This window comes from Dasypus novemcinctus, chromosome 11, assembly GCF_030445035.2.
Source record: "Dasypus novemcinctus isolate mDasNov1 chromosome 11, mDasNov1.1.hap2, whole genome shotgun sequence".
In the NCBI taxonomy this organism is placed as follows: domain Eukaryota; kingdom Metazoa; phylum Chordata; class Mammalia; order Cingulata; family Dasypodidae; genus Dasypus; species Dasypus novemcinctus.
The window spans coordinates 77,156,662-77,181,474 of NC_080683.1; the positions used below are offsets into that span (position 1 = coordinate 77,156,662).

The window sequence follows — 24,813 nt, forward strand, 5'->3', positions numbered from 1 at the left end:
TGAATGTCCAATAATTTTTTGGTTTTTCCTTCCTGTACCAGTTTTTCTTTCTATATATACTTCTTTTTAAACTAAGCATTTTTTTAACTATTTTATTTTTAAAGAAGTTTTGGATTACATAAATGTTACGTAAAAAATATGTGGGATCCCCTTATGCTCCACCCCCTCCCCCTCCCATACTTTCCCACATTAACAACATTTTTCATTAACGTGACACATTTGTTACAACTGATGAACACATATTGAAGCATTGCTACTAAACATGGACTATAGATTACATTATAGCTTTCATTTTGTCCCACACACAATTTTATAGGTTATGATAAAATGTGTAATGACCTGTATCCATCATTGCAATGTCATGCAGGCCAATTACAATGTCCCCAAAATGCCCTCATAATACACCTATTCTTCCCTCTCCCTCACCTCAGGACCTCTGGTTGCCACTACCTTTATATCAATGTTACAAGACCTTCCATTGCTAGAATAATATTAATTCTATAATAGAATACTAATGTCTACTTTAGTCTATTGTTCATTCCTCAATCTTAAGGATTTTGGGGTAGTGATGCCCATGTTGTTTCTAATTGAGAGGGGGCTTAGATCCCATGAGGCAGATGGATGGTACTATCATGCTTGCACTTGCAGACACTCTCTTTTCCTTGGGTTGGGCATTGCCCATCATCATTTCCTTGTTAGTTGTCCTGGGTGGGCCCAATGAACTGGAGAGTAGGTTTTGCAACTCTGCTGAAATTCAAGGCTCAACCAGCATATGAATGGACCAATGATTTAAGTCTCTGGGACATATATTTAACAAATATAGTGCTATTCTATAGGTTCAAATAAAAGGGGCAAAAGAGCCATGTGTAGGGAAACTATGAATGAATGTAGCTTTGTTACATTGGGGAACATAAATTCCAAAGTAAGGCCGACTGACAGGGTGCCAAATTCTTGAGTTCTTCTGCCCTGCATGTAATGTCTAGATGTTTCTAGAGCCCTCAGGAACCCTGCTGTTTGAGCCACTGTTTACTCTGGCAGTTAATGAGATCCTGCTGAAAAATGCGTAAGCATAACCTCTGGAATGACCTCCAGAGTCACTCTGAAATCCCTTAGCCTTAAAAACTCATTTGTATTTAATATTTCTCCATTTTCATGGAGGTCTTTTTCCAGACGCATTGCTAGTTAGTGCTTGATAATAATCCCTTGGTGCCAGGGAGGCTCATCCTTGAGAATCATGTCCCATCCTGAGGGGGAAGGTAGTGCTTTTATATGCTAAGTTTGGCTTAGAGAGAGTGAGCACATTTGAGTAAAAAAGAGGCTTTTAGGAGGTAACTCTTAGGGAAAATACAATACTAGGCTAAGTTTCAATTTCACAGAAAAGGTTCATTAGTACAATCATCAATATCAAGGGCCTGGTGTTACGGTTACACATACTTTTAATAAACATAGATTTGCTAATCTAGAAGCATACAAAACGTAAGTAGCAGACTAAATCAGATGCTTCAGTTTAGAGTAGTCATTTTTAAAATAATCATTACTGAAACAATTTGAAAGTGTAAAATCTTTTATTTAATTTGTTGCTTCTTTCTTATAACTTAGAACATACTTTTTCTTTTATTATTTTTTATGTTTCTCTCTGCAGAAAGCTGACCTTGCAGTTGCTCCACTGGCTATTACCTACGTTCGAGAGAAGGTCATCGACTTTTCCAAGCCCTTTATGACACTTGGAATAAGTATTTTGTACCGCAAGCCCAATGGTACAAACCCAGGCGTCTTCTCCTTCCTGAATCCTCTCTCCCCTGATATCTGGATGTATATTCTGCTGGCTTACTTGGGTGTCAGTTGTGTGCTCTTTGTCATTGCCAGGTAACATGCTCACTTTTGTGATTTTTTTGGCAATTGTTACCTCCTTTTCTAACTAATAATTGTCAAAAGTCACAATGAATTTTAATTTTTCTTTTCTTTATTTCCCATGGGTTTTAAGGATATTGAACTTCTAAGAGTCACATCACTTGTTAAATACTATGCTTCCTTTTGGGGCAGAAACCACGCTGGTTGTGTCAGTAAGCTATAAGTATACTAGGGTTTACTATTCTTAATCATAATTTAAAAACAGACCAAATTACTATGGTATAAGAATTATTATCTCATTTATGAAGATTTCTATTAAGCCAGATAGCAAAACATATTTTATTAACCTGAATCAATAATTCCATATAAGAAAAACCAAAGATTTAAAATTTTAAAAGGAGGTGCTTTTTAAAAATTAAGAGCAAAGGCTAATTTAAAAGAAATATTTTAATTGTAAAAAAGACTACTGTGAAATTTGTCATTGTTTTTAAGGGGTACATATAGCACCATTCAGCATTGTCTTATTTTCAGTGACTCATAGGAAATGTTTCAAATCATGGGATCAGAAAATTAATGCCTAATTGAAAATATAGTTTTATAAATTTATATAATGGCTTTTTAAATCTATACTCAGCTCAATTTATGTTGTTTTTGCTATTTTATTGTTACTATTGGAGGTGGAAATTTGTAATCCTTTTTTTTTTTTAACATACTTTGGTATCAGTTTTCCAACTGACAGATCATTTTAATGTGATTTAGTTTACTTTTGCCAATTGAGAAATTTGCAATTGTGCTTTAGGACACAGAACTCTACTATTATTATAATGACCTAAAGGTCTCATGCTCAAGGTATTTTTTGAATTTTTATATTCAATCAAACATTAAGAAGATAGCTCTGAATCTAAAATGAATTAACATTCTACATATAATTGTATCATGTTGTTAAAATACCTATAATTTATAACAATACATATATTCTTTGCCCTATCATCAAAAATTAAATAATGTGATTGTTTTCAGTTACACTGCATTACATAGATTATTTTGATAAATTTATCATTGAAGATATTTGGCTTTCCTTGAACTTATTCCCATTTTAACGAAGTTGGGGATTTCTTCCTGGCAGTAAAAATATTCAGTTCATTCAGTTAAAAAAGAAATCAAATCAAAGCAATTATTGAGGTAGCATAAGATTTTTAATATATTTACACAGAAATAGCATAGAAATTTATAATTTTCCACCTCATTGGGTCAATATTAATATTGAAGTCTTTAAGCAATTATCATTTGCATCGTCATGAATTGTGCATTGGAATAATTTGTCCCTATAACATTTGAAGCTGTATCATAGACCCTATCTGAAGTTTGGGATTCTCCCAGAAAAATAAGGTTTTGGTGTATGAAGTTCATAAACTTTTAACTTCAGCTTCTGTCCATATTCTGTGAAAATAAAACAGCATCTTTGTACCCATTACATTTTTTAAATAGTCACCATTGGAAAGAAATGTGTTCAAAGTTTCTGTTATGTGTTCAGAGAAATGGGTTCAAAGATTTCTACTTAAAAAACATAATGGCTAGAGAACTTTGCAACCTTTCCATGGGACAAACATGAAACATAGTATCTCCAAACTATAAAACAACCTTCTTTGATGTCTATGGGTATACTTTACCTTCTTCATCATATTAATAAAATTTTCCAGGAAGAGTATAAACAAAGCCTAGAGGAATTGGCCCTGAGACAATCCTGAGGCAATTGTGTGGGAATCAAACTGAATTAACTCTAATAGTTTCCTTGGAGATCTTAAGCACAGACTTTGGCTTTTCTTAAATTTGTATTAGGAGAATTAGATAGTCCAGCAACAGTTTCTAAAACCAAATTTAAAAGCAAATACTCGAATATCTGGATTTTTTCCCCAAACTTAAAAGAATATACAAAAATATATATAGTATGGATGTATACTTAATTAACTTTAAAATTACTTTTCCAACTTTCACATTGATAAACCTCCACAGATAAGAACTATATATAATAATGAACTATGTAACAATATTTATCAAAAGCTATATTAGTTTTACTCAAATGAAATGCATCCATAACATTCTGTTGGAGAACATAAGGATGGCCACAGTGTGCCATTTTTAGTATCTTTAAACTTGTGAATGTTACTGTTAAAGTTGTGTTATCAGTGATTCAATGAACGGATTTGAGAATTAAAAATATTTTGCCTTCTTATTGAACAATTTATATACAAATTTCCTCATATACTCTAAAATATTAAGTGTAAAATTTTCATTTATTAGCAAATTAATAGATATCCTATGAATAATAAATATTGTTAGATATCTTTATATTAAGTAATAAATAATATTAGCTATTCTTGGTAAATAATATGTTACAAAAATACTTTATAGATTTTCTTAGAATATTTTGTTGAATTTCCAGTAACAAAATAATCTTGTTTGAAAATAGTGCCCAATTTCAAGAAAACACTAAAAATTCATATTAAAAGTCCTGAATTGAGTTAATTCATATTCTAAACTGGACCTACAAAATCAAATGATTTTTTATAATTCAAATCTGCTCTGACATGTTCTTGAACTCTTTCTATCAAAAAAATTCTTTAAGTGCAAATACAAAGTGTTCACTTTTAAATTATAGATATTACTTGCCTTTTTAAAAAAATGTTCTCACAATATTTGTTACAATTCAAAATAAAGGGTTGTATTTTGATTTTTACCTATCAATTTAAATCAATTTACCTATCAGTTACAGAGATCACTGATGACCATACTAACATCATTTAGTTCAAAATAAATAAAGTGTTTTTTTTATCTTTCTGTATATTCTTTATCTCCATAGAAAGGAAAAGAAATTACAGTTTTAAAAAAATGCAAATATGAGTTTCACTCACACTGAAAAATCACAGAAAAAAAAATGGCCTAATACAACCCCTATATCAAAATTTCATATATATTAAGTATTGGAATTTATGTCAGGTAGAATTTTAGGAAATTGTTTTATACTGTCTTAGGAGTCAAAATAATTAATCTCAATATTAAAAATCAAGAAGTAACTTAATTATTGTTAAAAAATTTGCTCTCTAGTATTTTAACTTCTCTTTTGGTCACTATCCGGTATTTTCCCTATTATCAGTGTTATAATTAATCTTCCATATCTTTCTAACTACCAAACCACACCTTAGTTCCCACTCTAATCCAATCACTTAACTAATCATCCAAACAATATGTCAAATTTTTGTTGAAGCTTTAGTAAGCACTAAGATAATCTGGGTCCCACAAAATATTTAATTTATATCTCACTGTTCATGAATTTATTCAACAATTTTTTAATGATGATCATATATTTTAAATATGTTTTCCTAAAATGACTTTGGAATACACATACACACACATGTGCACAATAATTCTCAGGAGAGAAATATCTAAGTATAAAAGAAATAAGGCTCTAAACAAATTGTTAGTTATTATTAGACCACTAGATTTTGATCTTATTGATTATCTGCTTTATTGTACTATTAACGCTACTAATTTTATGACAAAGTAAGGGCTAATAATAATTTCTAAAACTTCTCTTTTTTAAATTGGATTTGAAAGTAGATTGTTTTGGTGATGCCTTTTAAAAATTTACTCTTATTTTGTAAGAAAACGATCTTCAAATTTACCTTTAACAAATTCTCTAAAATTTGTTTAGCCAATATTAAGAGAGGGATGTATTTTTTTAAAAATCTTAATATGGCTTTAAAATATATGTTCTCTTGCAAAAAGTTGCTTTTTTCTAAAATTATAGCATAATGACACAATCAGCATGCTTATCCAAATTAGTTGAGAACACTTATATGAAGGGTAAGGATAAGCCTGCAGTACATTTTTCACATAGAATGGCTTTATCCCAGACATTTTAACAATAGCTCTTGGCTGGAAAATGTTTAGGAAGAATTCTTGTTGTCCCCTGAAAAAATTAAACTAAGAACAGGTTTTTACCCATGGTATGGTTTCATGGCATTTATAGCAAAAAATAGCAAAACACAAAGTCTCAGCAGATGGTCATTATTACCTTTTAACTTTTTTCCCCTTGTTCCTATTTTCTTTTCTTTGACCGAGGTATGTTAGTGTAGATTTTGGGAAATAGTCATATAAAGTATCTGGTTAGGTTTCCCACCCTTTATACTGATAATAAGAGGTATTTTTCACCTTGCTTCAAATATTTCATTTATTAAACAAGAGAACTGATAGATCCTATTTATGAAATGAACCAACTTAAATTTCCATAGATAGTAAAAGATTTTTTTTCTTTAAACTGTAAGATATCCTCAAGACAGACAGAGCTGTCTGAGATCTGGAGCTAGCTTGTGAATCTTGGTCTAGGGCCTTCAGCAGTTTTCTATACAGAGATGAATAATTGAGTACCAAACTGAAAAGAAGGGAATAATGGTATACACATTTCCCCTCCAACAGGATTGATGTAACCGTACTAATTACTCATTAAACATATAATAATATTGTATGTTTTATTCTAAGATTGGCATTTCAAAATTAAATATAAACAAACTCCGAAGCAGAAAAACAATACTATACCAAATCTCATATTAAGAGTACCATAACACAAAAGTTTTGTAGGTTACACAAATGAACAAGTAAATGTGATAAAATGTAGGAACAAAGGTAAAAGAAGCCAAGCAATATTGCTGCACTTAGCCTTCTTAGAAAGAATAACAAACCAAAGAATACTCAATGTATTGAATATATAGTGTTAGTTTTTCTAGGTTTAAAAGAATATAGGTATTTTTGTGTGTTTTTTGTGTTGAACTATCTGTCATATAATTTTTAAAATATTAGAATAATGTATATCCTATCATTTGATTAGACTGCAGGGCACAATCTCCCTAGAATCTGCTCAGGGTTTCCTATTACAGTGATGGCTAAGACTGTCTTGACGTACATTTTTTACTCTATTGTGGTTTGTGGTCACAAAATGATCAGACTATTGATTTTTTGAGAATTCTTAAACTTATACATATTCTACAATTCTCTTGGAGCTCATAGGTAAAGATGTTGTAAACAGAGTGATTTTGATGGTTTAACAGAGTTTAGTAAACCATATCTAAGTGTTTGCAATAATGACTTTGATCTTGGCTCTTGATTAGTGTGCAATAGCTTTTACACTCCTGTCACAATGACAGGTGACCTTTAATGTACAATGAAGGGCAACAATAAATAATTATGCATTTCAAAATGGGTACCTGTTTTGGTAGGATGTTCAGTGTTAAACCGATCTTCTTTCCAGTAGGCTCTTGTCCCACTGAAATAAAATGCCAATTTTGTTGTGTGCCTTTGCAACCAACTTGCTCCATATCTTACTCAGAAAACATTCCAGATTTACCTTTCCATAACATAATGTTAGCTGTATTTTGTTCTGACTTGTTAGTGCCATTTATTAACTGAAAAAAAAATGCAGGGAAAGCCATGCTATTCCTTCCCATCTAGCAATTTTCCTGTTTTTTACTGAAAATTTGGATTAAAATTAAACACACAAATTATGGATAAAAATATTTCTTTAGGAGGTAAGCTACTTCTGTATTATTGAAAAAAATTTTTATTTCTCAATTATTTTGTACACCCATTATAAAATAATTTACTTTTTTAAATGGTTCCAATAATGTTTATGGTTGCAAAGTAGGCCTAAAACACTATCCCAGAAAAAATGCTTAGTTTAAATTAAAAAGGTTTGGAGGAATCAACCAAAGCAATTAAATTGAGTTTGAATATGATTTCTTTTCAGCTATGATGAATACAAATCCAGATAAGCAAGTCAGTAGAGATATTGACTGAAATCATCTCTCTAGGATAAAGAGAATTCCAACTGGCAGAGAATAAAATAAACATCTTTTTTCTTTCTCATTGCAATAATTACGCTAAGCATTTACAGGAATAAAAGATAAGAGAAAAAATGAGTAGAAAAAAGTCAATTTAAAATTAAAGTCCTTTTTCAGTAATCCATAATTTGAATATTGTCAAATTCTAATTGGCATTTTATTTTAAGGCTAATTGTGTTTTTATAATACTTTTTAGAAGTTTCCAAATTTCTATTCAAATTATTTTCCCCCATAAAATATTTTTTTCTTGATGGTTAGGCCAAAATAATTGAGTATAATTATTTTGAAAAAGCAGAAGCTTTATAGCCCAATATTATTTTTCAAATCCTATAGAAAAATTTGCCTCTGGCTTCCCATGCCTCTATGATCAGAAATGAATTCAAAGACCCACTGGGGGCAACAATACTTTGCTCTCTAGTCCTTGCAAATGTGTTTACAAGCTAAACAGCTTGGCCTATGAGCTTCTGAGAATTACTATTATCCTATGCTGATTTGCTGTAATTTAAAATTCCACAATGTCTAAGCTCAGTAAATCACAGAAACTATTTATAGTCATTTACAGTGAATTGGGTCACATTAACACATTTGATAATATTAAATACTTGAAGTTCAATACTTATTGATAGATTTACTACCCAAAATGACAACTCTGTTCTTAGTGACTACTTTGTTATATGTAATATATGTTTGTGTGCATGTGTGTATCTCAATGGCAAGCAGTTGAGAAATTTTCTGCTTTCAATGAGAGTTGGGGAAAAAAAAAGTGTAGTGGCTCCTTTGACAGTAGCCATTCTGTCCCTCTACATTTCTCATCATCTAATTCAGATTTAGAAGCTAACAGATCAAGAATAATACTGTGAGTGGCTGTTTCTCTCCCCTTTTATTCTACTTTTTAAAAAATTCACCATAAGAACAAAAATCTTTCATGTGACTCTAAAGGACTAAGATAAAGAAAAACAAGCATTTTAATCAAGTGAAATCCCTATTCTTCCATGTTTTGCAGTTTCTCGTTAGCTTCTTTGCTCTTAGCTTCAGGGACTGTGAATTGCTGCTAGGAAGCCACTTTTTGTTTTGTTTTAGTTAGTTGGAAAAACAAACCTGCACTTCCGTGTTTCAACAGTCACGGAGATGACAGTACCCTTTAGTCTTTGGGCAGTTTTCTCAGTTACCTAAGAAAGATCTTCACAGTCTGAAACTATCTCAGGAAAATTGGTGGTATTCTTTTCTGTAACAGTGTTGTTAATGAAATATTTTAATTTAAGAGAAGCCAAATTGCTTATTTGAACATACATCTTGAACAAGAGGAGTCTGTACAGGAGGCTGAGATACAAAAATGTTGAGAAACAAAGAAATTAGAACTTGATTTTTTTTTCTGTGTGTCTTTGTACATGATTAAGCTTGCATGTTCAAAAAAAGGTAGCTGTCTTGAGAAATATGGAGAGATAAATAGATCAGGGTTTTTTTCCCCCTTAACGTTAAGCATTAATAACATTTTTACTTGGATAGGTCTTTTTGCTATGGAGTCTTTGGTGTTCCCATATTCTTGTTCTGGGATAGTAGATCATGCGGGTAGAGGAATTGAGGGAGAAAAGGAAGAGAAATAATATATTTTACATGTTAACTATAACTAGGCTATAGGTGAGAACTGTAGAGAGATTGATTTACCTTCATTTTTTAGTAACTCTATTCTTTTATAGTTTGAATTAAGGAATGAATAGATATACCCTCCCCCATCTTCCATTCCCCAACCCTCATTTAATGAGGCTTGAAATGATTTCCTTCTAATTGCTAAATTTTTAAATTCTAATTTACTACAGGGAGGAAGGTTGCTCTGAAGAAAAGAAAATAGATTATTTAGAATAAAACAGAAAATATGTTTAGAAAAGGAATCTATATCACTTGACTCCTTTTGTATATTTATCATATTAAATTTACTTCCACTTTTGACATTTAAGATCATAGTAAAAATACTTTGGCTATGCTATATTAAATCTCTGAAATACATGTAAGTAGTACATTTTTAATAATAAAAGCCCCCTTAAAAATTAATTTAATTAGCAACACTTAAGAAATATACCTTCCTCTTTAGAACTCCAAGTTCTAAAGGACACTTAGGGTACATTAGTAAGTCACACACATGCATATTTACTTTCTATATCTATTCTTTGGAAATGCTAACTTTACACCCCTGAAAATTAGTAGCACCATATAGTAAGAGAATAAAACTATATTGTGAGTGTTTCTGCAGAATCAAGTTGTTCTTGGTTTCGTTTCAATTTTTTATTTGCACAATCCATAGAAAGGGGAGAAATACCATCAATAACAAATGAAAATGTATGGATGAAATTTTTCAGCAGTAATTTATGACTGTAATTCTTTATACAATGTAAAATAATGCACTCTATCCAAATAATTAATGAGTAGGAGATACAGTGTCATCAACCAATGTAACTTCATTCATTAGAGCATGTCACAACACCTTAATTGCTATAATTTTTTTTACATTTCATTACATAATTACATCATTCAAATTAAACTGTTTTCATATCAATCCTGTTGGGTTTATTTTTCAGGAAAAATATCATGGTTCTCCCAAAGTGAAATTGGAATTTCAATACTTATGTAATATTTGCATAAAAAGAGCTTGATAGAAACTATTTTGAATAAAATTAAAAGGACAGCACAAAATATCCTATTGGTTTTCAGTACTAATAGTTTTAAATATTTCTTGTTAACACTTGCATAATGAAGGGCAAAAGCTTTATCTCTGTTAGAAATATACTGATTTTATACTTATTTTTGAAATTGTTTGGAGCCCAGCGCTTAAGCTTACATCCCTTGTAGCAAAAATCCTTAATGAAGCAATTGTATACATCTGCATATTTAACTATAATATTTGTTATATTTTATCAAATGTACATTGGCTTGAAATACACTTTTAGTTCCAATAACTTATGATTCACATAAAGGTTTCTGCTGTTTTTCATGAGAGATGTTTAGCTCTAAATTGTTTTCAATATTTCCTACTCTCATGTGTCACCTTTGACTGCAACTGAGGTGATAGAACGAGGTTAATGAATTTATAAGATTCACCTATTAAATTGAAAGGTATAATATTTGAAGCAAAGGTGAAATTTTAGGTTTTGAATGTTACTGGCATGATAAATATTTTAAACAGAATAGGGCTACAACTGTCATCTAAGTTGGTTCAGAATATGCACCTGAATATTATTTTAACATTATAAAATTAGGTAAGTGTTTCCCTGCTTCCCTTAATATTATTGTTATTGACAGGATGTGGGTGGGGAGGTGTGTTTCAAAATAAGTTAAGCAATTCACTAGACTGAAGACATGTTTTGGAAACTGATATTGCTAAAGTGATTTTATTTAAAAAACTCACTTGGCAATAGTGAATATTTTGCTTAAAGAGATTCAAATAATATATTTGCACTCAAGAAATTTATGTTGATTTCAAAATTTTAATACTATGACTTTACTTTTCAATTATAACTTCAAAAATGTTTAATTAGAATATTATTGCAATAAGGCTTAAAATCTCCATCTATTAAAATTGGCTATTTTAATAGCTGTCAATTTGTATATTTTAGTTGAAAAGAAAAATACCAAATGTATTCCAAACATACTTCAGTTGTTTTAATACTACATTGTGTATGTAGTACATCCATCTAATTTTAAATATTTTTACTGATTTGTTTTATTTTATGATAGTGTTTTTTAAAATAAAAATATAGTTAAAAAATAGGAAGTCTAACAGTCAGTACACTTTGTGAAAACACTTATTAAAATTGATTTTATAGTTAAAAATTCATTTCCCTTGCATGTTAGTGGTAGCTGAAGTTTGCTAGCTTTGTTTAATCAAGATATTCTCATACTAGCTAAATCAATTTAAATGTCCAGGTTATGCCTGAAAGCCAAATGATATCTTTCAAATGCTAGCTTTAAATTCTTATTGATCATATCATTTATTTATTGTGTCTTTTAAAAAAGAAAACACATAGTCTATTTTATTTTTGAGTATTAGAAACCACATGACCACCTGAGTGATCTGAGGAGAGTCTGCCTTCAGCCTTTTAATTCTGGACTTACTGCTTTTAAAATCCTTAGCAAGTGTGTTGCAAACCAAACATTTGTTTTTGATCTGTAAGTCTAAGAGAACATTCTTTCTAATGTAAATCATGCTCATATTTATTTTTAAATTACCATTTTTAGTGTTTGTACTTCACTTACAAACAGGCAGCTATATTGGTAAAAAATCAATTTGTAGGACAAACTTATAATTTCTTATACTAAGTTGATATGTGAACCATTTTCCCTATCATTCTCAATTTAAAGCCACTCAAGTTAATTTTATAGGGCAATAGGGTATTTAGAAGAGTGGTATTGGTAGCCATCTAATATATAAAAAATTTCACCTTTGAGTATAGAATTACATTTTTTTTCTTTTACTTTGACATTTGTAAATGGCAAACCAAAAATAATGATTTCCCTCAGAAATCTTAAAATGGTCAATAGATGATTATGATAAATATTTATTATAACAATTTAAAAAACCCAACTAATTCAAACAAATAATTTGTAATATACTATCCTGACTTAATTGTATTCATAAAATATTTTATAAAATAAGAATAGGTCACAGGATCAGCCTATTGATTGATGAAGTTAATTTCCTTAATAACTATTTCCCTTTAGAATGTAAATTTTAAATAATTTCGACTAATGAAAGTTGTAGGAAATGCTAAAGTTGGAAGATGTTTGTGATTTTACTATTTCTAGTTATCTATTTGTAGCTGGTATTGATATTTATTTTTCACCATGTTTATGTTGTTTAGAAAAAATTGACCACAATTTAATATTATTTTCATTGAGATATTACAAATCAAAGAGCTGATCATGTTACCATTTCACTGAACACTTTCAACCCATTTAGATCCATTAATTATGTTCAATGACACATTACCACAGCGTTCACATTTTGAAAATCCTTTTACTTTACTTTGTGGGTATCTGGTAAATTTCTGGTACTAAAACAACCAATTTAAGTGTCCAGGTTATTTATTGAACAATATAGTACGTAAAATTTTAACGTAAATATGTAATGTTCAGTTATATGATGGCAAGTATTTAGGAACTGCCTATGACAGGGAAATAGGTTTTGGTTTGCAGCATTTGCCAGTTTTCATGGTATAAATATTCCCACAATGGCCAGTATAAAGCTACTTACTGTGTATCACTAAATGAAGAGTTGAGAAGTACAAAATAGTCTCTCCTGAGCCAGGCCTACCTAGCTCTCACGTATGAATAATTCACAACATTTTCAAAAGAGGGGAAAAACATAGGATTAAAAAAGCAAATAACAGGTAGTTCAAATGGAATAGCTTTATATACAGATAAGCACAGTGAGTGAGAAGGATATACAGAAGTATTGGGAAGGTCATAGAGCCCTGAAAACAAAAATAAAGAGTTGGGTTTTTATGAAGACAATTAGAAACTGTAAAATAATTATGAACTTCAAATAGATGTCAATTTACCCTCTTGCTTCCCAAATGAATTGCCTAAATAAATAGCATTTCTTTTTAAAATTAACTGCATTATGAAACATCTATGGAAAATAGAAAATGCATTGAGGAAAACCTCAGCTAATTGCCAATTTCATGGACAAGTCATTACAGATATTGATGTTTTCTGAATTATTGACCTTGTAACATGAAACAATATTTATCCATGATATAGTCTTCCCGCCTTATCATTTTTAAATGAAAGTCCATAGAGGACTTTTTAAAGGTGAATCAGTACAATCAATTATAAACATGGATTATTTTCTTCTGAAAATTCACTAATAGGTTTAGAGCCTTTATATTAAGACTAGGTTCACCTGTGGGTATTATTGTTCTCATGTAACAAGGAGTCTGAAATTAGGCAGACGGAATTGAAACAGCTGCTGTAGGGTGACATTAAGGAACCTGGTACCTTCTGTCTTCCTGCTTCATCATTCTTTAGAGTGAGACTTTCATCCTCATGGTTGCAGGATGACCATTGCAACTCCAGCCTGCTTTCTGCGTCCGAGGCAGAAAGGAGACTGATGAAGAGCAAGAACCTAAAGGTATTGCCTTTTTATTCAGGAAGGAAATGCTGTTTACACATTAGTGACTGGAGTTATTTTACTTGGATAGCCCTAGCTGCATGACAGGCTGCAGAAGTGTTTCATTTCTGTGGATATACTGCCACCTCAGAGTTCTTTTGTAAGTAAAAATAGGAGCTGTTACTCAGTATGTAATTGGTCATGTCTGCCATAGATACTATTGAATTATGAAGTAATGCTTGGTCACACGTGAACTTCTCTCAAATTTCTATAATCTATTTCAAGTATCTCTTTCTGAAGTTTTCTCCTTTCTTCTTTATCAGCTGTCAGGGTGCTTGTGTTTAAGTAGCCTGACTACTCCCTTCTTGTTTGTCACTTTAAATCATCATTCTCTTTAAAATATGCTAATGATGCTTGCTAAAAATAAAGACAGATAAGTATAAATATTTCTTATTTTAGGTTTTTTTTCATGCTTTATTTCCGGCTCTGGCCTATATTCTTGAGATAAGAGGTTACCTCTTTAGTTTTGAGTAAGAAGTATGAATGATAAATATCATCTTAAATCATATGATCAAAATTAAATTTTCAATGCTATAGAAAATAACTCTGGATTTTAAAAAATTTAGAATATTCCAAAACATCAGTGCTTTCCTTAACTTTTCTAAAGGAATAAAACATTTGGAGCCCTTCCCCCCAAAAAGGTGTTAAATGAGGCATCCTTCACAATACTCATACAAAATGAATGCATTATATTATAGGACAGCTTTTATAAAACCACAGATACTAAGCTATTTCTAGGAATTAAAAACAAACAGAAGAAACTAGAGAGAGTTCTCTGATAAAAAAAAATGTCAGGAGAACTGGGCACTGGATCTTCCTCTTGGAGATATACTATTAACAAATTAAAGTCTCTGAAAAGTTCTGCTATAAAGAAATGACTAGATTTGTTTAACGCAGCATTTCCCCAACATTTTGGCCATGGGACTCTTTTCCTATAGTATCCCTATTATATTTTCTTTATTTATAACCAGTGCTAATCTGCTGAATCTAAGATGAGAAACATCATTTCAATGTATAAATTCATTTCAAATTTTGTTTCTGTCATACACACATTCCATATAGAGTTAATCACTTATAATAGGAGTGAGTCAGCATATATGCTTCTGGTTTCTAACGTAATTATTCTCAGTGCTCATTTTGCTGATGAATATGGAAAAGTAAGATTCTATCACATCTATACAAATGATAGCTTATGACTTAATGGAACTTGTAAAAGATGATTAGTATTTTTTAAATTGTTGCATTATCATAATGTATCACTGCTTTCTAAAAGTGAATATATACATTCAATTATGATAGTTTTAAAATTTACTTCCATTTGAAAATGTCTTATATTTCTGAACTTGGTTAGAAAGCCATATTTTGCCATTAAGTTATCAAAAAGATGCTCATTGAGTACTCGAGAAAACATTTTCTATGTACATTGAAAGTTATACAATAAATAGTAATTGGAAAAAATCTTATTTTGGAATAATGATGAACCTAGAAAATTATAATGTAGGCATACTTTTTCAAACTGGCAAATTAGGATTTAGGAAACAGAATATAGTTTAATAAATTCCAGTTTTATTTATAATATTTTCTTATATGATAAAGGATGAAGAATTTTAGAAAATGCTTGATAATTTATTTCTTGTTTATGGTAGGGATGAAATTAGTTATCTATTCCTTTATAAATGTTTAACACTCACAGTGAATAAATTATGCAGATTTAAATTTGAACCATAATTTTAAGGCTACATATCTTCATGAGGCTGTAATGTTTTCTCTTAGTCTTATATGTCTGGTTTATGACATATTCTGTAAACAGGGCTGAAGGAGTTAATTTTGTTTTAACTCTCATTTACATATTAGACAACACAAAATGATAATTATCAATATTCTTGTTTTATACAAAATACAAATTCCATAAATGCAAAATGCCACAAAATAAGTTGTACATTCAGCCCATATATGTAAACCTAGACTATCTAAAACTCAACTAGAGTGATTTAAAAATGACCTGTCTAAAGGATAACCATCAATTTTTTATCTGCATGCTTCTAGTTTGCTCATTTTATGAGACTGGACAGGCAGCAACTTTGAACGGCTCATCTAAAGATGAATGTAATTATCAAAGGATTATGTGGTCCATCCTTGAAGGCATTCACTCGTTTTAGTTATTTGTTTGCAGCTCTCAAGCTCTTCTTAAATATTCTCATTTATAGCTAATGGAAAATATTTTAACTTAGGCCTCAGCCTATTCTAAATAAAATATATTCTTAGATTATAGCTTCATAACTGTCACCTACTCTTTCTCAAATTTTGTCCCAGTTTTACTTTTTTGTTTCTTAGAATCAAATATATATCATTTATTTGGTTTGTGATCATAAGATGATACATACCCAAAATATTAAGCCCATAATCATAATTTTATAATTAGATCAAGATTTTTATAAATTCACATTAGATCCAAAACAATAATACACCACATTTTTTCATGCAATAAGCCTGTATGTTATTCCAGCTAGATTATCTATCAATGGATCAATCAGTCTATCTATGAATCCATCCCCTTATCAATAAAAATTAGCAGAAAAAAATAACAGTGTGAAAAAAGTATTTCTTGCTGCTTCTCCTTTTCAGAATTTTTAATATGGACTTGTTTAAGATAACCTAGCACCAGCTATACTTAAACTATTCCATAAATAAAATGATAATATTTTTTATTAAATTTGGTAACATGGATACATCATAGGACAATGATGATTTTCTGGCTATTATGTTTGATAAAAATTTTTGCTGTCAAATACAGTTACTAAAGGTAATAATTTGATCTCCTTAACTTAAATATGAAAACCCATTCACAAATTTCTTTGTATAATAAAATTTATATAAAATATTATTTAGAAATCTATAGTAGTTTTGTTGATAAAACTACACTTTTTTTCATTTTGATCAGGGTATTTTGAAGGAATTTCGCATGAAAGAATTTTCTTCAGTTGCTTTACTAATTCTGCATTTCAGTCATAAAGCAAGATCTTATGAATGAATGTATATGTCATTTTTTTAGCACCTCAGCAAAAGGACTATAAAGTCAAGGAATTCAAAACCAAACTTTATCCCAAAGTTTTAAGTACTCACTCTTTGCAGAATATCAACTATGCAGTGTGGAGAAAAGCAACTTAATATGTTCTCAGTCTAAATAAAATTTAAAAATTAATAAGGGAAAGAGGACAAATGATGGGAAATTAACAAATACAGGTAGTCCTTATAGAGATAACGCCCTAAAATGCACAATGAATGGTATGAAGCTGTCCTACAAAAGGGCACAAAATCTGTACATTAGGCTCAAAAAAAAAAAAAAAAGATGGAAAAGAAAGGCTGGCATTTCCATGAAAGGCCTTGCTTACAGAAGATGTTATCTTACAGACATGTCTGTTCATAGGGTGTCTGAGAACTATAAGTCCAAACTACAGACAGCAATTCTGTTTGTAGCTTCTGCCTCTATTAATCACCTGTGACCTACCTGAAGTTTTAATTACTGACCTAGTAAGTATTATTGAATGCTTGTCCACACTTAGAAATGGTAGCACAGCAAACAACCAATTGCCTTTGATTGCAATTTTTCCTCACTTATTATTTTTTAAAACCAAGAATTTTTTTGCATAATCATCAAACTATGCACTAAGGTCCACCTGACTAACATCTTAAAAAAAACTTCCAATAGATTACTGGAGATTTGCAGCATATAGGTAATGAGATTGCTCATACAATTCTGAAAAATCACCAGGGTAAGAAATTTTGATTATCAATGGTATAAGTATATGCAACAATAATATTAGAAAATATTAAGACTATAATTCAGATATATAACATTTAAATAAGATGTTGGGGAACGTCTGTGTTATTTTATAATAAAAAGTTTTAAAGTCCTTGAAAAACTTTTAACAGACCAAATGAGATTGTAGAAATGACAGGAATTACCTGTTTAAATGAATTAAAACATTTTGCAAAACTGATTTACTATATGTTTAAAAACAATAAAAGTACATATCCATTTGAAATATAATAACTCTTTAGCGATTTCTAGGGTCCTGTGTGGTATAAAAATTTAAGATATAATCAATGGACCCTCATGCCATAAATGTAGAAATTGACATTAAAAAATGAAATGGTCTTACAAAGGTCCATATTAAATCATATAAATGGAGCCTGAGGGTTAACAACACACAGTGCACCAGAGCATTAAGGCAGAATTTAGCCACCCAGTAAGAGAATTCCCTGTTCAAAACTATAAGTAAAGGTTTGAACCTGTGGGATTTTAAGAAGTGGCATAGCTAAAAATGTGTTTTACAATTTTTAATAGGAATCTATTTTATGCTAATAGTTCATGATGTTTAAAAGTATAGTGTAATTACTGTTTTGATCTTTCATTTGTTTGTTTTTTTCCCTAGGAGGAAGTCCTTAACATATTTCTAATGTTTAAGGCATGACTACAGCATAAAATGAGAGTTCTGCTTTGTAGCATTACACATGCTACGTTTTAGTTTGTCACATAGTCCCTTATTTATTCTTAGGCCAAGAATTAAATCCTAACCTTATGTACATCTTTCATTGTTGTCAGGTTCATTTGAAATTTCTTTTCATCCTCTCTCCATCTTCTGAATTTTCCTCTCTCCTTTTTCTCCTTCCTGATTCCCAGTCATTGATTGGTCAAAACTTTTCATCAAGATCCATCTACTTTTTCTCAGACCTTCATTATTTTGTTCAAAGTATTGAAGTAGAGGTATACATCTACTTCAGGACCCTCCGAAAATTTCATTCACTGTATTGTTCTAAAATAAAAATAAAATTTATTGTGTGATTCTAAAATGTAAATAAAATTATAAAGAAAGGCTAGATTCAATAAGAAATCTTTGTGTTATCTTACCATTTGCAGCTTCTTTATATGCCAGCATTTATTAAATTTGCTTATATAATTCCCCATATAGTTTTGAGGCACTAAATGGTTGAATGACTTACTGGAAGTCATATAGCCAAAGGTACAGACAGGACTAGATCATAGGTTTCTGGAAAATAATGTGAAACTAAAGCCTTCTCTCCAAAAAAGAGGTTGTAAGGTGTGCTTTGAATTATTAGTAAAACTAAAATTAAATATATAGAAACATTTATTAACTAATTTTTATTAGATAACTACTGCATATGATATAGGAGGTAAGGGATTATTAATAAAAATCTGATTAAGTCAATTGCCCTAACATCACTTTAGAAAGGATTTAGATATTAAGGATGTTGAAGGAGTCTACTGAAGTACTTCACACCATAAAACATTGTTTATGAACATGGTACTATATATTATTCTCTGCAAAGAAGGGCAGGAAAGGATAATTTAAATGTCAGGCATACATATACTGTTTACCAGTGAATAGGGAAATTTTGGATGATAGGGGAATAAGAGTTTTGTTTTGTTTTGTTTTAATTTGCCAAAAGGTCATCTGGGATTTACAAAAAAATAGTACCTACTGCTAGGAAAAGTTGGAACAGTCTTTTTGTTTAGTGAAGCAGATAGTCAAGCTTGAGAAGAAAAATATTTTGAGAAATTAAAGAACTGGTGGCTCATAGAAATGAACAGACACAGATGGACTTCTTGGCCTTCTTTCATGAGCACATTTCTTGTTTTATTGGCTTAGGATAAGTAAAGCTATTTAAATGAATCAAAGTGCAGAAACAAATTTCGTCTTTCTGAAATGTATAAAATATGTTCTGTGCCTCTTTGCAAAAACGGTTGTATGTCTCTGTGTGTACGTGTGTGTGTATACACTTACATATGCACTACCATTATCCAGAAGTAAAAAACAATTCTTCATTGCATAATAAAAATAAATATACTGTAAATGAGCAGTGGTAGAGATGAATATTTGATAAATGTGGATATGTTTAAGGATTTGAGAACATAAAAATTTAAATGCTATGATCTATAAAAGTTTTATTTAGTGACAATTTACAGAAACTGATATATTCTAACAACTATGATAAAATGCAGCTATAGAATTTGTGCATTAAACAGAATCATTTAAAATTATTGTTAATATTTAATGAAGAATAAAAAAACATTTGGTTAATAATACTAGTGGTATTTTTTTCTATATTAAAGAACAAATGAGAAGTGTCATTACAATCTAATATATAAATATCTTTGTATATGCTAAATAGTTTAGTGAATCATTCTCTATATTTCAAAATCATGACTGGGAAGTTAAAATCATGTAAACAAATGGTAATAGTTCAGCTGTTGACCAATAAAATCCTGTGCCATTTTCAAAGTCCACATGAGTAGGAAACTTAATTTGTTAAAAAAGATAGTATGATTCGGAAAATGTTAAATATTTGCCTGAAAATTGTTAACTTTATTCTAAAATTTTATAGCTTATACAAAAAGAAATAATATAAATGAACATAATTTCACAGTTTAAAGCGATTGAGAATTAGATGTTGATTTTTAAAATGCTGAGTGATGTTACCAATGTTACTAATGAACTATTTTTCTTGTCTAAAACAGCAACTATTTAAATCAACTACTTTTCTCCATTTTATGTTCATCTTAATAAAAAGTAGATCATTTTTAAAAACTTCTTTGTAATTCTGCTATACAGTTATTTCTCATGATTTTCAGTTTGTTTTAGTTGATTAACTAAAACAGAAATTCTGGTACCATTTTTATACCTTTGATTACAAGATATCCCTTTAAATATAAATTTCCTTTGTTAAAGATAACTAGTATTCTGTTCTGCCTTCGTGACTTTGGATTCCCTTTCTTGCATATGTTGCTTGGGAAATTAGAACTGTTCCCTTTGACCAAAATAAATCTGATAACACATATGGTATAGGTAACTAAAGAGTCAATGTTGGCCTTATACGAGAAATATCAAATTATATATGATTTTATTTTCTATAACATATTTTGAACAACAATCCCTGCATTGATAAAGATGCATAAGGAGTAACAAAATTATAGTGAAACTAAACTAAACATTGAAGTGTAGAAATAGGAAGAGATAAATATTTATATCCCAGTAGTTAGGTTGAAAATACAAAGCTTTTAGACAACAAGGCTAGACAATCCTGGTTTCAAAATTAAGGGTATATTTAAGGCACTATTTTGAGCAAACAAAAATTTTTGCAACCTGAGTTTGGCCCTCCTTATTAACCATGGCAAATCACTGAAGATAGTTGCTTGGCCCTGCTTTGAATAGATTATAAATATAAGAGAAACTTGAATGTGGCCTTCCAATACATCTTAGCTTATTGTAAATTCCAAAATGAGAAGCAAGTTTTTGAGAGTAGTTGAGTGAGGGGAAGGCTACAGGATGTATCTTTAAATGCTTGTGCAAAAACGATTTGCTTATCAGTGATGAGGCTCATGTTATATGATATTTGTCAAAATAATCAGAAAGATGAGACATCTTCTAAATTTATGGCAAATTTATAAAATATCTGTATCCAGAAAATCAACTTTATATTCTGGACTTGGGCCAATGCTCATAAAATAATCTAATACAATAATTATTTTTTTAGTGTTGCAGAAATACGTCAAATGATCTTTTACTTTCTGATAATCAATTTACATAATTAAACATGTTGATAAGTTTTCTAAACTATTATTTGTACACGAATCCATTGTAACTTTTATCTTTCACCTTCTGTTTAACTCTAGTGGCTGAGAGTCACTTTTGTTGCTTACTCCAAGTACTAAGTTTTAACTAACTTTGTTTTACTATAAGGAATTTTAATTCATACTTGTAAAAATGGAATTTTAATTGACTCAAAGCCAATCTGATTCATAGTGAAAAGCTCTAAACATATTAGTGAGTCATATATTAGTTCATAAAATAACTTAGGTAGGTGCAATATCCAAGCTAATCTAATGTTTATTTTACTTTGGCCCATAAATGAAAAAAATAACAAACAAAATTGGTTCTCCTATTTTTAAGTGGACAGGTTATAGAAGCTAAATAGATGAAAAGGAGATATCATCAGTGTCTCAATTTGAGTTCAAATACTTGGCAATTTTGTGAAGGATGTATTTTTTTTTCTTTTTAGAGAATCTGTAGCTTGTATTTGTAAGGCACAAAGATCAAATTTGAATGTATGACTTCTTTAATTTTGTAAAAATTACAATATCTGACTAAGCCTATCTTTTAAATAATAGATCTTACCATTTATCTTGAAATTGAAATAAGTAAAATGGGATATAGAGTTAAAGAATGCTTTAAACATTGCAGGAAAATAATTAGGTGAACATACCTAAAAGTGGTCATGGTAAATACTACAAACATATCCACCACTGCTGCCACCACTACCAGATGTCCTCCCCCCCCCCCCAATCTGAATCTGGTTAATAATTCTTCAAGAATCTTTATGCATTGTCAGAGATCACTCTTGCTTTATCCGTCAGCAGATTCATTTCACGTGTATGTCTAGTGTCAAATGTTAGACTGAGAGGCAGGCAACCACTATATTTATGTTTTTGCTTTCTTATCCTTACTTTTTAAATGTGGGGGCTGTTTTGTCTTGTGACAGTGTCAGAATAATGCAGAAATGAGCTGGAAAGAAGGAAATAAACCACGTCTGAGAATATTAAAGCTGGCTTGGAATGGTCAAGCACACAAGGAAGATAGAAAGGGAGGTAGAAGGAAAAATGAACCAAAATTAGGAGGCTAGTTACGGGGAAGCCCTTTAATTGCAGCTTCCACACCCAACTTGGGGTACCTGATACAACCACAAAACTGTCTGTCTCTTTACAAGGAGAATCAAATGTTCAGATTTAATCACTATAGTTCATTAATAGGTCTTGATTTTATTTATTTGATTAAAAAACGTTTCATTATTGTAGTATCAAGAGTATGCGCTCCTTATCATGTATATCTCTCCACTAATTAAATTACACATTGGATATCTGCAGAAGTTTTGCAAACTAACCCAGCTTTTTAAGGTACCAAAAATTGCAATAAATGACAATCTTGCACTAAATTTTGCCTGGACAGTAATAAAGTTTTCAAAGTTCTCAGGAAGTTCAAATTTAGAGAACTCTCTTCTTTTTCTATTATAATTTAAATATGCATGTAGAAAAATGTGAGCTATAATTACATTATTTTGATAAAGTTTATATAAGGAGCTACTTCTAAATATAAGTTCTGTCCTGTGAGTAGATAGATGATCAGAAGGGTAATGGCTATAGTTTTGAAAGAATAATGAAATCTCAAATTTTCTGTTAGAAGGAACATATGTTAGTGATGGCCAGAGGCAACCTCCTCACCTTTCAGAACAAGGAACTGAGGATGAGAGAGAGGAAACCAAACAGTAACAGATGGTAATAATAATACTAACAATGGAAAAATATATCAGAAATAATTTCTTAATCCCTCTGTGTGTTCAACAGTATCTACATATATATATTCTACTTATATGAAATTATTTTTTAATTTAGGAAAAAATCGCATATTGGAAATTACAAAGTAAAGCACTTTCATTGACTTGTCCATATTTGATGGACAAATTATCTGAAGAGGTAAAGTTGAAAGCCAAGTGACAAATTAATTTATTATTATGTCTCTACTAACTTTCATTTAAATAAGTTTATAGCCTATTTTAAAAGTTGCACAGGATAACATTGAACAATTTCTGATTCTCTGAGGAGTTAATATTAATAGTTTTGTGTCCTTGTTGCAGGGTATTATAAATATTTCAGTGACTTCTTTAATGTAGTGTAGAGAAGCAACATCTGTATTGAATTAAGTAACAATTCATAAAAAAAGTAAGTTTTCCTTTAAAGTTTTAAGGAGTTCAGGAAAAAATATACTGTTTCCTGTAAATATAATAAATTTTATCTTGGTAGCTTTTGTGTATCTACTACTGGTTCAGACTATATTTTAGGAAATATTGAATCAGAAGGCTAACCTAGATGTCCTTTAAACTTAAAGGTAATCATTATCTGTGACAATTCGCATTTATTTAAACATTTGAATGTTTAGATATTTTTAGGTAATTAAATAATATAACTTTGCCATTCAACTACTTTATCTTGACCCTAACACAGTGGAAGCTCTGATTCTTGAGAATCTGTCATAGAAAGTTTTAAACAATAACCACATCCAAGCTTCTCACAAAACATTCTTTGTTGTTTATACTTAAAAATTAATGACTTTTCGAGGTTTCAAGAGTACTTGAGAGTGTTTAGCCCAATAACATAAGTTTGTAGCAAAGGAGAGTCTTACGAAGATGACTTTTCCCATCCATTATACATTTATATATATAATATATAATATGTATAAAGGTATATAGCTTTCCCTCTCTATCTATCCCATCTCTCTGAGAGAACAGAAACAGAGGAAATCACAGATAAGAGTACACAATCTGTTATACCAAAACCCACTATTGATTATATTCTTAAATGAGCATCAACATAGGTTGCACAGACACCCAAATATGTTAATTACAAGAAATGCCTGGGAAGTGGACGTGGCTCAACTGATAGAGCATCTGCCTACCATATGGAGGTCCAGGGTTTGATACCCAGGGCCTCCTGACCCATGTGGTGAGCTGGCCCACAAGCAGTGCTGCCGTGCATAAGGAGTGCCGTGCCACACAGGGGCGTCCCCGCATAGGGGTGCCCTATGTGCAAGGAGTGCGCCCCGCATGAAAAAAAGCACAGCCTGCCCAGGAGTGGTGCCGCACACATGGAGAACTGATGACACAACAAAGAGATGCAGTTTCGCAGTGCCACCTGACAATGCAAGCGGACACAAAAGAACACACACAGCAAATGGACACAGAGCACACAACAGAGGGGAAGGGAAGAGAAATAAATAAAAATAAATCTTAAAAAGAAATTCCAGGAAAGTATAGCCAAAAGTAATCTTACGT

The 24,813-nt window shown here is 30.6% G+C and overlaps 1 protein-coding gene across 6 annotated transcripts in view; it reads left to right on the plus strand.

Annotated features, from left to right (window-relative positions):
* GRIK2 (glutamate ionotropic receptor kainate type subunit 2) overlaps positions 1-24,813 on the plus strand; it is a 764,129-nt gene that overhangs the window by 584,188 nt on the left and 155,128 nt on the right. For all 6 annotated transcript variants that reach the window (XM_071218609.1, XM_058307194.2, XM_058307193.2 and 3 more), the window contains one exon: positions 1,643-1,866. In XM_071218609.1, the coding sequence (XP_071074710.1) occupies positions 1,643-1,866 (224 nt within the window). The remainder of the gene's footprint in view (positions 1-1,642; positions 1,867-24,813) is intronic.